Source organism: Python bivittatus, unplaced genomic scaffold (genome assembly GCF_059951505.1).
Source record: "Python bivittatus isolate LINGU-HERP-01145 unplaced genomic scaffold, Pbiv_v1 ctg000000_np1212, whole genome shotgun sequence".
Classification (NCBI taxonomy): Eukaryota; Metazoa; Chordata; class Lepidosauria; order Squamata; family Pythonidae; genus Python; species Python bivittatus.
Window position 1 is genome coordinate 3,011,467 of NW_028277028.1, and position 14,030 is coordinate 3,025,496.

The 14,030-nt window shown below is 36.2% G+C and overlaps 1 protein-coding gene across 2 annotated transcripts in view; it reads right to left on the minus strand.

Annotated features, from left to right (window-relative positions):
• The window catches only part of EPHA5 (EPH receptor A5), a 208,917-nt gene that overhangs the window by 52,551 nt on the left and 142,336 nt on the right, over positions 1 to 14,030 (minus strand). For both annotated transcript variants that reach the window (XM_088134025.1, XM_088133984.1), the window contains exons 4-5: positions 9,416 to 9,540; positions 6,186 to 6,345 (exon numbers count right to left, since the gene is read on the minus strand). In XM_088134025.1, coding sequence (XP_087990151.1) covers positions 6,186 to 6,345; positions 9,416 to 9,540 — 285 coding nt within the window. The remainder of the gene's footprint in view (positions 1 to 6,185; positions 6,346 to 9,415; positions 9,541 to 14,030) is intronic.

A 14,030-nucleotide genomic window follows, 5' to 3' on the forward strand; every position in this document is an offset into this window, starting at 1 on the left:
TACTGATGACTTGGGGGAGGAGGTGGTGCTCTGTTGCTCCATTCCAGCAGTAGTTTAGGTGAGGCGCAATTGCATGACTTTTTGCAGGCTTCCACAGCCCCATGTGGAAAAGCTTGTAATTGAACTGAAGTTCTCAGAAATGATTCATTTACTCTGCAACTTTAAGTCATTGTTGCATACATTAAAAAAAAGTAAGGATCTTTATATAATGCTGTTTTATGTTTGTTCGATATAACTGAAACACATGTGAGCACTAAATGAGGTAATGAAACAAGATTGCCACTGAAAATTGTAGCCATACTACACATTCCCCCTTTTTCACTGTATAATGGCTACTATTGTTGCAGTGCTAAATGTACATCATTATGACATCAAGACACACAGAAATATGCTATTTATTAATGTGTTTTATGGTATTTTTTTCTTCTTTTAAGAGTTTTAATCTACTGAAAGAATGTTCTTAATCAATAGATTAAAATATAATAAATAAATGAAATGAAATAGAAGCCAAACATAAAGAATATATAGCTGCCATCTCATCTAGCAATGTCTATTCAGAATGCAGTGGACTTTCACTCCAGGATCTAAGGTTGGAGATCTTCTTCAATATATTTTAAACAGAAACAGCAAAGAAATCTGTAATCCCATTCTGCTGAAATTTTCCAATAAGCCACAATACTTTAGTTAGAAATAACACTGCTAACCAATAATTCAACTTCTGAAAGACTGAGGAAATATATAAGCTTTCTCTTGTCTCCTTCTGAAAATATGATGTCATTTATGAACTCAGGAGGATGGAATTCATATTCTATGTCATTCCAACTGGAAGCTCTTTGGTATTCACAGAAATTTTCCAGGGGGTAGGAAGCAGTGCTGTAATATAGGAAATGATTGCAATTTCCATGCACAGCCTGCAATGGTATGGTATGGTTTTTGCTGTTATTGTATGTTTCATTGCTTAATGTCATGTTTCATGAAAAATACACAGCACAGCTGTCTTAAGAATGCACTGGATATTTTTGACAACACCACATTCTTTACAAAATTGACAACATGACATGTTCTAGACATAGCACTATTTTCCAGCATTTCAGATTGAACTCTTTCGCAACCTTACCTGGAATAGTCAGGGATTAAACTTGGAACTTTTTTCATGCAGGCAATTTGATGGTGAATTGGGGATTAATAGAGGATGACATCTTCTATTTCTGCCTTCCAAAAATGGTTGCCTGCCTGTTCTGGTGACAGGGCAATCAAGCAGTGCAGATAAGCCACAAAAGATAGAAAGAGCTCCTAACCCAGAAGGAAGTAAAAAGGAAGGCTCGCATTCTTGCTTGCTCTATAGATATATACATACCACAAAAGTCTCCACTTCTCAATAAATTGCATTACTACTACAGTTCATTTAATCCCCTCATTCCATTTGAGTTATCAAGAGAATAGATAATAACACTAAAGTAATCTACAGAATTGTCATATTCCATACAATCCACAGTAGATATAACAGTGCCAAGTTGCTTTGCAAGATTGGCACAATTGACAATTGCTGAGCCATCATCCTCTTTTTCTTTTTTTGCAACTTATGTATTGGCACAGCAGCATTTATAAATGTTTTTATGTTTAGAAATTCAGAAAAATCACAATTTTTAAAAAATATATACCTGAATTAGAATTATTACAAACTTTGGGCTCTGCCTCCTTTTGCTTTTAACCTTAAGAACCTACTGCCCAATCACAGCTATCCAAAAAAGTCAAGATTACTTCAAAATGCACATTGGAATATAGCAGCTATTTTAAAATTTCATCATTCCAGTGGAGGTCAATACATACCTGCAGCCACTAAGTTCTTTGAAGCCAAGCCCCTAGCACTATTACTATATGGCCCACAACTTGGACCACCTCTCAACCTTACATCACTGGAACTTGTTCAGTGTAAAATTTTAAGAGCAATATTTCAAGTTCCTCGCTGTGTCCCCAGTGATTGACTATGCATGGAGGCCGGAATGATGAGAGTGGACACTAGAATATGGCAGGCTGTGGTACACTGTTGGATGAAGCCAACACTTTTCCCTATAGGCTTAGTTCCACTGACATTAGAGGACAGATTTCAAAGTGAGTGAAAACAAGCAATTACAACAAGCTCTTGTTCCTAGGACTTTCCCCCACTATCTCTAGGCTATGAGCAATGAGCTACTTACTATTTCTAGGCTATGAGCAAGCAAGAGCGACACTTAAGAAACCTTTGATCGACATAGACTGCTGGTAATACCATTCAGCTTCCTACAGCAAATAGCATAAGATACACAGTGGCACCAGCTATGTATCTCACACAGTTTAACATCCCAAATCAGAGAAGGGCCTTCACCTTAGCCCAATGTAATGCTCTTCCCTCAGCACTTCTGACTGCAGGATACAAAAAGATGCCATATCCACTATGAGTATGTCCCTGTGGCTCAGAACAGGTCGAAACTATCAAAATGTTCTTCTGTACTGCCACTTTTATACAGAACCCCAAAGTGCTCTACGTACCCCATTCCTGACCAGAAAAACAGGATTCACCAACAATAAATGCAATTTCTGCTTTCTGACATTAATCCTGAAATAACACAAGGTAGCCAGGCTTTGTGTGGCAGCACGCAAAATCAGGCAAAGGATAATGAAGATCAACTGAATATATCTGAGTATGGACAGCCAGAAATGGCCCAGGCTCAGCATTTACTATTGGTTACTTATTAACCCCTTGAAGGTGCTTGCCTTGGTGTGTATATGCAGTGTCAGTTACTATACTATATTCTTCTCAGGTTTGACAGGGGACTGTAAGCGAAGTTTTATGCTACTACTTTAAAGTTTATACTACTCTGGTTCTTCATTTTAATCCCTTTTCTCTTTTGTTGCACATGTGTATCTGGAGCAAACATCTTAGCATTCTCTGTTTTTAATATTATTTTAGCCAATTTTTTGTATGTATTTTGCCTAATTATTCTGATATCGTCAGTTAGCTTCAGATATTTGCATATCAATTTCCTTTGTGCTGGTCAATGACTGCAATAAAGTCTTTCACTTTCACAGATTACTGAATAATTTTTTGGAAGTAGAAATATTTCCCATCAGAGGAAAAAAAAATCAGTGATGAACTTCATTCTCCAAACTTTGTATGTCAAAATAGATGAATAGCAACTGGACATTCTGGTTCCCTAGCTCAAGTTCTAGAAATGCTAGGGACTATGTGTGTGTCATATATTCATATATATATATATAAATGGAAGCTGGAAATTTGAGGATTACATACCATCTGGGAGCAACTATCCCTCTTCCTCACTTTGGCAGATACCTATGTGAGGGCACTATTCCTATTAAGACCATCAGACAATCAAACATGGCTAGATGCCGCAAAGTTGGGAGGTCATAGAGAACAAATCCATTTATAATCTTTCTGAATTCAGGGCAATGGCCACCCTGCAACTAAAGGTATCAGGTGGATGCCATGAATGAGAGGTTATGAATTAGAATGGAAAATGTGTTTGTTCTGTGCTCAGGGGTTCCAGGTGGACGATGATCTCAGTGCCTTCTTTCCCCTTCCTTTCACTACTGCTTCTGCTACTCTTAAATTTAAACACAGCATAATCCTACTGGCCCTCTCACTCCTCTTGCTGATCCTTCCAGCACCTCCCTTTCTCTTCCCTACTGCCCTGCCCTGTGCAGTGCTGCTGGCTTTGCCTTTTCCCTGCTATCTTCCACCTCAGAACACCTGTACGTAGAAGAGGTATGTTTTGGGTCAATGCCTGGACCAAAGGTGCATATTCTGAGTACTTATGGAATGTGTATTTTCCAGTTCAGCCATGGAATGCCTGAATTTCCTATTCTACAGACAGAATCCTTTTCATAGGCATATTGAGTATGACGGTCTTTTTTTAAAGAAAAAAAAACTACCAGTAAGACAGCAAGCAAGCCTTGTATATAGCTCAAGAGCTAAACAACCTAATGCAAGTGGCTTGAACTACCCTGAATATTTGATTAAGCAGAAAGGCAGACAAATAAATAACTAAATAACCAACCTAGCAAAATCAGAGGAAAATAATAATTATGTAACCTCTTCAATGTCATATCACAAATTGTACCTGAAATTATCCCCAATTTTAAAAACAGCTTTCAGGTAACACAATACATTTCTTTTAGAAAAAAATAAGTCTTGAAGTCCCTATGAAGTTAACGTCTCAATTGTTTGAAGTCTGGCCAAATTCAATTTTTAAAAAATATCACAATATTGTTCACTATTTAGCAAACCACTATTCAAGAGTTGGCACAATCCTATTCACACTGAATACAAGATTTTGTGCTTGTACAGTGAAACCATTATCTCTAATTCTAAACTGTCATATGATGCACTTATGCTATAGAAATAGTATAAGATACTTTTGAAAACACTTTTGTCTTCAGAACATTATCAATTTTGTAGATTTCAAGATCATTTTTAAAGGGAGAAAGGCTACAAACCATTTAACCAAACCAAACACAGTCAATACTGTCAACGTTTTTCTCATTCTTCATGCCTCATTGGTGACAATTATTAGAAAGACCCAGCTCTCTGGAAAAGGTACTAATATTGGGAAAGGTGGAAGGAAAGAGAAGAAGAGGACAACCAGAAGCAAGTTGGATGAACTCAGTTACAGTGGCAATAAGTGCACCATTGGGAGATTTGAAAGAACAGGTTAGGGATAGATCATCACAGAGGAAATCTATCTATGCAGTTGCTAGAAATCGAAAACTACTTGATGGCACATAATCAATCAAACTGCAGCAATCCATTAGACTAGTTTTTCATTTATTCTAATGGAAGAACAGAAAGCATAATTCATATGTCCACTGAATTTTTAAAAATATAGTATATAGGTAGTGTGAAAGCTGACTCTTTCTCAACAGCCTAGTCGTTGGATATAATGGGAACCTAAAGAGAGATCATAGGTTACATTAGCAGTCTAAATTGGTTAAAACTGTCCCTTTGGAACCCTTAATTTTTTAGAAGTCTTGTTTTTTACAAGATTTCTAAGAAACTAAAACCCCCTTGATTCCTTAGATGAAGTTATAATAATTACCATCTCCTAATTCCAAGATAATTATTTGTAGTATGTATCTGCTTTAATGCAATCATTCTTATATTTATGGAACACTATCGTGGTTACTCACAAAGAGTTCTTCTCTGTAGCTCTCTCACTAGCTCTTTGGAATTCTCTCCCTGCTGAAATCTTTGAAGTGCCTACTCTTATGTTCTTTAGGCATCTAATAAAGACCCATCTCTTCATCAAAGTCTTCCTCATGTGACTGTTATATAGGACTGCTTTTGTTTTTCTTTCCCTTCTGCACCCCCCTCCTTTTTTTTTTTTAAAAAAAGCCAGGATTTTATGAATCTTGCAGTTTATTGTATTTCGGTAATTTTAATTTTCATTCGTAAACCAGTTTGGGAAATGGTATAGAAATATTTAATAACATCATTTTCAGAAGCTGAAAAATTGTTTTTAAAGAACCACTTGAGGCTATGGAGCTTTCACTACTTAAAAAAAATCCTCCTAAAAACTCATCTTTGCAGAACTGTGACAAAACTGCTCACCTACCAGTATCTTTTACATATTTAAGATCACTATCTTGGATTTTTTCTGCATTCAAGTGCTAAGGTTAATGGGCATATTTCTGTGCCACCACTATGCTCCCATCCAAATCAATTCTATGCTGGAGCATATATCATACAGCACACTACTACCAGAGAAATAAGATTGCCTGTTGAGACCTGTCAAGTGTGCACTCATATTTTGCCATGTTAAATATGGAAGAGCCGAAGTTGCTTTTGTCCTCAACTGTTGAAGCACAGAGCACTCAGACTGTGTTCATGGCTCATACATTCTTCAATTTTGGAATCAACCTATTATGATAATACTGATCAATTTTGATAATTTTTGATAACCAGCAAGTTTTATAGATGACATTGTTTTGAAGACATGGGTAAGCAAGTAGACTATAGCAGTAAGAGTTAACCCATTTGAATGATGAGTCTGAAGAAAACCAGGCCAGGTGGCCCAAGGTGGGGAGGGCTACAAGAAAGGCTGAAATGCTCCTGCAAAAATGTTGATCAGCTGACGCTTCTCTTGTAATTGTAATAAAGACTTGGGCAGTCAGTAATTAAAATGACTTACACACTGGGCTGGTTTCAAACTCAAATCTTCGGCTGAAGCCACCATACCCTGCTGCGGTGCGAGCTCGAATCTGGAAGACATATGCTGAAGCGGGTTTCAAGCCATCTGCTGTAATTCTTGTCTGCTTGGATTTGATGATGGTATAACTGGTCTCCTGATCCTTTTTGGTGCATTAACATACATGAACACACATATATAGAAGAGTAAATTTCATAAATAGCAAGTACAACCATTGGGGCTGACTCTTGCTGTACTGTAAAGTGCCAGTATTTTGTCTATGATGAATTAACCCATCATTTAGAAATTGGGAACAGCCTTAAGTCCTTCCCTTTCTTAAGTATTAAAGTTGGTGTAGACTTATATCGGCATCAAAATTTAAGCTAATAAGCATTACCTTTTACTGGAGTTTACAATCTAGCTTCAAGTCTTAATAACAGTTACTCCAACCTAGCATTAATTTCGATGCACATCCAATGCATTTTAATAGTAAGAATAGAGAAACTTGTGCGGAAGAAGGAATTTATAGCATGTCCCCAGGCTTTGTAAATAAGGGAACTGGAACATTGGATCTCCTGCATAGTTTATATATCAGAAGGAACACAAAAAACTCAGTTTTATATTTACTATTGTTAAAGTTATTATTAAAGAGATGTGCCTTTTGGTGTTTACAATATGAAAAAACTATCATATCAATTTCTTTTAATGAGAATTATTACTGCATAACTACTTTTAATGCAGATACAACATAGAGGTCCTAAAAAGGATTGCTTGAAACCTATCTGGTGAAATTATTTATTTTTTTTGGCAATTTTGTATAATTTATTATAATAATTTTAATGAGATTTAAGAGATGAACCTGATTTCTTTTAAATGGAATCCAATCACAAAATTTGTCATTAAATTTTAATATATTATTACTACTATTAATACATTTGAGTTTCACAGAAAGTAATAACTTCAGGGATACTAAACATAATATTAAGCATAATAAAGTGCTACTTTAAGTAATTAATTTTTTTGTTTAAAAAGTATCATATGTTTGCACGTTTACAAAGTTTAAAACCCTAAAAGCTGTCTACTCCAAGTTTATAACAGCTATCCTCACAGTTCCAAGATGCATCAAAAATACTGCCTTATAGTTAGATACAGGTTTAGTTTATGTGGGTGCCAGAGCCTGGTTATCACATTAATTTCTGGTTAATTTTTTTTTCCCCGTGGGTCTGCCTATTTTAAATTAACCTGTCTAACAAGAGCTAATAGCAAACTCCAGTCTTCAGTTCTCTCTTCAGAGAGTATATGCCAATTAAGGTTTGAAAACGCCAAGAGTCATCTTAAGCAGTGTATCTGGGATATTGATTTCCAAACCAGTCTCAGCCTGGTATCCAACCCCACAGTTCACAGATTTTTCTCAAGTGGGCATGTGCCATCATCTTCTCTCTCCTGAATTCTAATTCTGAAATTTTACTGGGCCTTCACCTTGGCCAGCTACCCTCCACAATTCTGTAGATGTTTATAAAAACATCCCCCTTCAGCAGCATTGATGCCCACGTGGCGATGGCTCTGTGGAATCCCTAAGCCACCTGCTTCATTGTTGCTCTCTTCACAGGGAATCTCAGAAGGCATATATCGATCCCATTTTAAAGAACTACCCTGGCAGAGAGCACAATGCTTATCTGTCGCTTCTTCTATCTGACCAGGACTCTGACACGTCTTTCCAGGTTGCCTGATTTTGTGCCACCATTTGTTCTATCTGTCCTACCTACAACTGAAGATTAGTACAAATGTTGGTGATCGCCACTGATATTTGCGTTACTGTATATTAAGTTTATTGTTGTTTCATTTTATTGTATTTTCTACCTTCTTTTTAGTCTTATCAATAAACTTTAGGTGAATGTGTTTCTATGTAGTGTTTTCTAGCCTAAAGGCCATAAGAAAGGTTTGTTGTTGTCAAATCAAATTGACAAAAAATGCTGTGGCCATGTTCCCATTGTCTTCACAGCATTATCCAGTCATCACTGAAGTGGTATCCTTTAGTGTCCTCATCACTATTACTCTGGCACAATGATGGTTAGTGACTCTAGAAGATGTCCTTAGTGGGAAAATGATCTATGTGTCAAGACAAACTGGATGCTTTTGAATCAAACTGATGATTTTGAATTGGATCTTGATGATTTGTACACCCCTTTAAGGAAAGGCTTGAAATATTTTTTTTCCAGTTAGTAGTCTGACTGACACAAAAGCACTGCATTTTGGCAAACAGTATAAAACACCCCCTGATGGAGCAGCAACTTATAGAACTGTCTTTACTTGCTCTCTTTTGCTGCCTGTGTCTTTTGTGATGCTTTCGTGTGCCATGATCCAATGGGCAACTAGATGCACTTAATTTAATAATTCCTATAGAAACTCTGGAATTATAATAGCTTAGTCACATGGGACATCGTTTAGGAATCTATAAAGGAAACCCCCCATCATTTTCAATCCAACTGAAATTTGCAATTATTATTTAGGGAAAGCAAAGATGCATAAAGTAGATGCATAAAGTAACAAAAGCTGCTAGTGTAGATTTTCTGTTTGTATTATCCTGGCATTTTGAAACTAAAATAATTAACCAAAATAGTTTCTATAAAAATACAAATGGAATAATGTAAAATGAGTGTACTTGGGAAACAGAGCTATGAAGTAAGTAGTTCTTAGTTTGAAGCTTCTTCGCCAACAAAATACTACTGGGCATTCTTTAGCAAGGCAGCCTACCGTTTCATTATGCTGCACTGCCTTATTTTACAGGGTTCACATACTGTGTTTTAAATAACTTCAAAGCACATGACTTTTTGGGAAACGACAGCAATACTAATTCTCACACTCATCTAAATCTCACTAATTAAATTCCAATTCTTTAGTAATTGGGGGTTGTCCCACTGAAGTAAATATGGTTACTTCTGAGTATGGCATTGCAGTGTACATCATCTTTATTTTAATGGAATAGGGTTGGAAATGAAACTGACAGAAAACTGACAGAAAATTTTTGTTTGACATGAGTAATGTATTAATGAAAATATATGTCTATGCATGCATAAACATAAATGTTGAAAGTTCCTAATCCAGTACAATATTTGGCATTAATTTAAAATAAAAAAAAAATGATGTCAATACTTTTTAACAGAAATTATTCCAAATCAACAGAAGAGGAGAGAAATCAAAGTCAGTATGACCTTGCAAACAGACTATCACACCTTTTCAAAATATTTGATTTCATATTCCAGGATGATGCCATTGGGTCGATCTGGTTCCTGCCAGGAGAGTGAGATGCTATTTTTGGCGACATTCCCTTTTTTCACATTCGTGATTGGAGATGGTGCTGTGATATGAAACAGGAGAAGAAATCAAAAAGAAAATCAAAACAATTGTTTGATTAAATGGGGAAAAAAACCAATTACTTTGCAAAGTTTTAAGAGTTTGTAAACATAGAGCACCTTTCCATTATAGGCCGTTTCTCATTTCGGAGCAAAAATTACTGAGAAGAGTAGGATAGCTGTCTTGTAATTTGGAGGAGACTTAATATTTCCCGCTCTTAACTACAGTGCAGCTGGTTTCCTAATAACAACAGCTTTTGTGGATCAGACCAAATCTAGGCCAAGCCTCTGTCACTTCCCACCCAGGCCAATTTAAGTCCCAGTGATTTTAATAACCAAATCTCACTCTAAACTAAGGGGAATGGCTTTCAAAGATTGCAATAATTGAAGGAAGGAATCTTGCTATTTTGGGAAGCAGCTATAAACTTTTAAAGCAAGAACCACAGGATTTCTTTATACTTTTTAGTGGTGGTGAGTTTGGAGGAGATGAAGCAATCAGGCAGTGTCATCATGAGAAGATCTGAAACTTCCTGCCCCTTTTTCATGGCATCTGAGTTCTTTAAAATACATGTTCTATGTGATTATATTTATACCATATACATGCCACCTTTAAAAATTAAAAAATACCATTAACAATGGGCAATCTATGGCAAATTTCAATAATATGATTCTGAAACCCTATAAAAATAGGACTGGAGGCCAAATGAGACTCATTGATTGCCCATCCTTACATTAGGAGAGGAAGGTGATTTAGCTTCCAACATTTAGGAGGCTCTTTTTATGCTTGGAAATGCACCCCTACCTAAATGGTAGCAGTTTTACCTGAGCAGTATTATGGGCATTCCTTTCTGCTTCCACATTGTTCTAATGGGAATTGGAAAGGTCTCTTTCCATTGACAAGAGGAAGTGCAAGAACATGCAGAGCTCTATTAAGCCTAGAGTTAGGATTCAGACTTGGGATAAACTGAGTTCATTCAGACCTACAAAATAGCATGTTTTCTCTTAATGTGAAAGTTCTTGCATACGTGTCATGTTTGCATGCTTCCACTTATCACCCCATTTCTCATCTTTCAAATCTTGGGGGAGAGTGAAAATTCAGTGCAGTGTAGTGATTTGAGACATCTGAATTAAGGAAACTCTACCATATTCAAACTCTAATGAACAAACCAGTATCTGTAATAGCAATTTTAGAAACGGAACATGTCTTGTCAAGAAAGATCATTTGTGTAAGTGGGATTTCTCATTATATCTAAATCTGATGCTCCTAGCTGTACCAGACCTTTTTGCCATAAATTTTAATAACTGATTCTTAACAGGTATGAAAAGATATAAGGTATTTATTCTAGTGGAAGAAAAGATGGCAAGTCTTGTTGTTTGATAGTTTTTGACTTCATAGTTTTTATAGACTTAATTTTAGTTGAATTTTCTACTTTTGATTTTATTACTAATTCATATTTTGTAGAAGTGATACAGTTTTAAAAAGATTAAGATATGGCATTTGACAGCCAAAGCAAAGGGGAAAAAAGAAAAACTTTTGGATGTGCCACTGGATCAACAAATTAATATCACTATTATAGATTTAATCATCTATAGATTTTAGCCATACTTTATTCACTAAAATTCTACTTCTATGATTTTTAAAAGCCTTTTTTGCAAGCTCCTTAACAATTGTAGGGTGCTCTTTTCACAGATCTAAATTTTTAATGACATAAATTGCTAACATGTTCAGTGGAGGTAATGAAGGATCTGGGATTCAATTGGGGGAGAGAATGGAACAAAGTAAGAGGAATGGGTAACTATACACCTAGAGTACTTCAGAAAGGCAGTAACTGTATCCTTCTGCAATCTTTCTAAAAAGAAGTGTTAAACTATAACTGCAAGATAAGGACCAATTAAGTATGTTCAATTGATCTTTGTGGTTTTGGCATGTAATCATAGCTACTTTGCATCTTCTATACATTTAAACTACAAAACTCTGAATAAAGTCTGCACCTTTTAGCTTTCCTTGTCAAACAAAATGTAATACAATCTCTGCAGTCAAACAAAGTCTGCAATCATTCCATTTAAAAGCATGAAATGGAAGCCATGCAACCTGATCACAGGAAAAAAGGACTGCTTGTAAAAGCTATATTTTAAAGGTCATTGGTTCTACAGGGAAAATATCCCATGAATTAAAGGAACTACAGAAGCCAAATTAGTGAACAGTGTTTCTTTAATTATGTACTTGATATATTCCCTTCTCTTCAACAGGTTTCTAGAACAATATGCAAAATATTAACACTTTCAATTAACATATTAAAATCAGCATAATAAAACAAGAATATTAAAACAACACAATAGAAAGGAATAGCATCATTAATGAATTAAAAACAAATAACTATCATATAAAAATTGTATACAGAATTTAAATGAATTGAAAAAAAAAGGTAAACACCTTCACCTGTTATTGAAACAATACAAAATGCTAGATGTATCTCATTAATGGGGATCACAATGTGGGATGTTATCACTAAGTAAACCTTTGCTTCTGGTGTCAACTATAGTTCCTCAAATTATGGCAGGAGCAGTCTCTGTTGAAAATCTTAATGTATAGGCAGCCATTTAGAAAACTCAGCAGTCCTTTGAATATCCCAGTCTCTATTTAAAGGTTAAAGTATATGCTAAATTGATTCTGGAAATGAACTAGGAGTCAACGTAGTCAGTAAAATAAAAACATAATATTAGTGCTTGAGCCCAGTAAGAAGCCTCACCATTGCACTTTGGATTAGTTGCAGTTTCTAGTTTAGCACAGCATCACAACCCAACATATACTTTTGACAAAGTCTCTTATAGCATCTTTATTAACTAAATGGTCAAATATGGGTTTGACAACTCAAATATTAAGTGGATCCACAGTTGGCTCAAAGATCATACTCAAAGGGTAGTTATAAACAGCATCAAAACTACCTGGAGAGATATCTCAAGTGGGGTGCCAAAAGGTCCAGCGCTGTTCCATAAATTATGTGGATAAGACGTTGGAATGCTTACCAAATTTGCAGACAATACAAAGCTAGGAGGGGTGGCTAATACTTGGAAAGATAGGGAAAACATTCAAACAGGGTAGAACAGTGTGCAGAAACAAACAGAATGAAATTTAACATGGAGAAATGTGAAGTCATGCATCTAGGTAAGAAAAACATAAGAAAATGACAGGATGGGGAAAATCTGGCTCAAGAACAGCACATGTGGGAAGGACTTGGGTATACTAGTGAATCTCAAGCTCAACATGTCCCAACAATGTAATTAGCAAAGAAGGCCAATGACATCTTGAGGAGCATCAAGAACAGCACAGAGTCCAGATCGTGGAAAGTACTCATACTGCTCTACTCTGTCTTGCTCAGGCCTCACTTGGAGTATTGCATTCAATTCTGCACACCCCAGTTCAAAAAAGATATTGTTAGCAGAGAATGACTACCAAGATCATAAAAGGACTCAAAACCAAGTCCTACAAGGAATGGTTGAAATTTTTAGCTTGCAGAAGAGAAGGATGAGCAGGGACATGATAGCTGTCTTCAAATATATGAAGGGAGGTCACACTGTAGAGGGCTCAGACTTATTCTCACTTGCTCTAGAGAGTAAGACTACAACTAATGGCATGAAACTTCAAGGATGTAGATATAGATGAGACATTAGAAAGAACTTCTTGACAGTAAGAGTTATCAATCAGTGAAATAGGTTACCACATGGAGTGGTTTCTTCCCCTTAAGTGGAGGTTTTCAAACAGAGGCTCGGATACTCATCAACTGGGGATGGTGTAGTGAATCCTGCAGTGTGCATGGGGAGGGGGGGGCGGTTGGACTTGATGACATGTGAGATCACTTCCAATTTTATGATTCTATGATATCGAGTCTAATCTACACTAGATGTTAGTAGGGACTGCTCAGTAAGGTTACTCCTTTCTAGTGACTATGGCAGGTACATCAGCCAAAGAAAGTGAAAAGCATTTTATCACAATCACAGAAATGGATCAATGGGTAAGGATAATAAGAAACTGGTTCAGTTCTAATGCCTAGTTCCCCAAAGTAATATAAACTGGAACACAATTATAAGTCAATATCTGCATTTTTTTCAATTTTACAATGCAAGTCAAAATATGCACAAAAGTTACAGGAAGTCCGTATAAATGTACATATTTGGAAAAAAGTGAAAAATGCACATAGTAGGAGAAATGAGTATAAAAATGCATATAAATTTTGGGTGGGCTTTTTAACATAGTGTGAGACTAGGCCAAAGCTGCCATAACCTAAAGATGAAGCAGGCATGTAAGCAGAGAGGACAAAAGCCAGGAATCTTTTCTATTAGATCCCTTCGGGGAGGCAGATAAGAAGGAAGCAAGTTGTTAAGGAAACAAAGGACCTGAACCAGACAAAAGAAGTTGGGCCTGAGCACATGGAAACCCTCACTCCAATCCCATCCACTTTTAAATCAACCAAGCAAGGACTTTTGGGGATAAAAG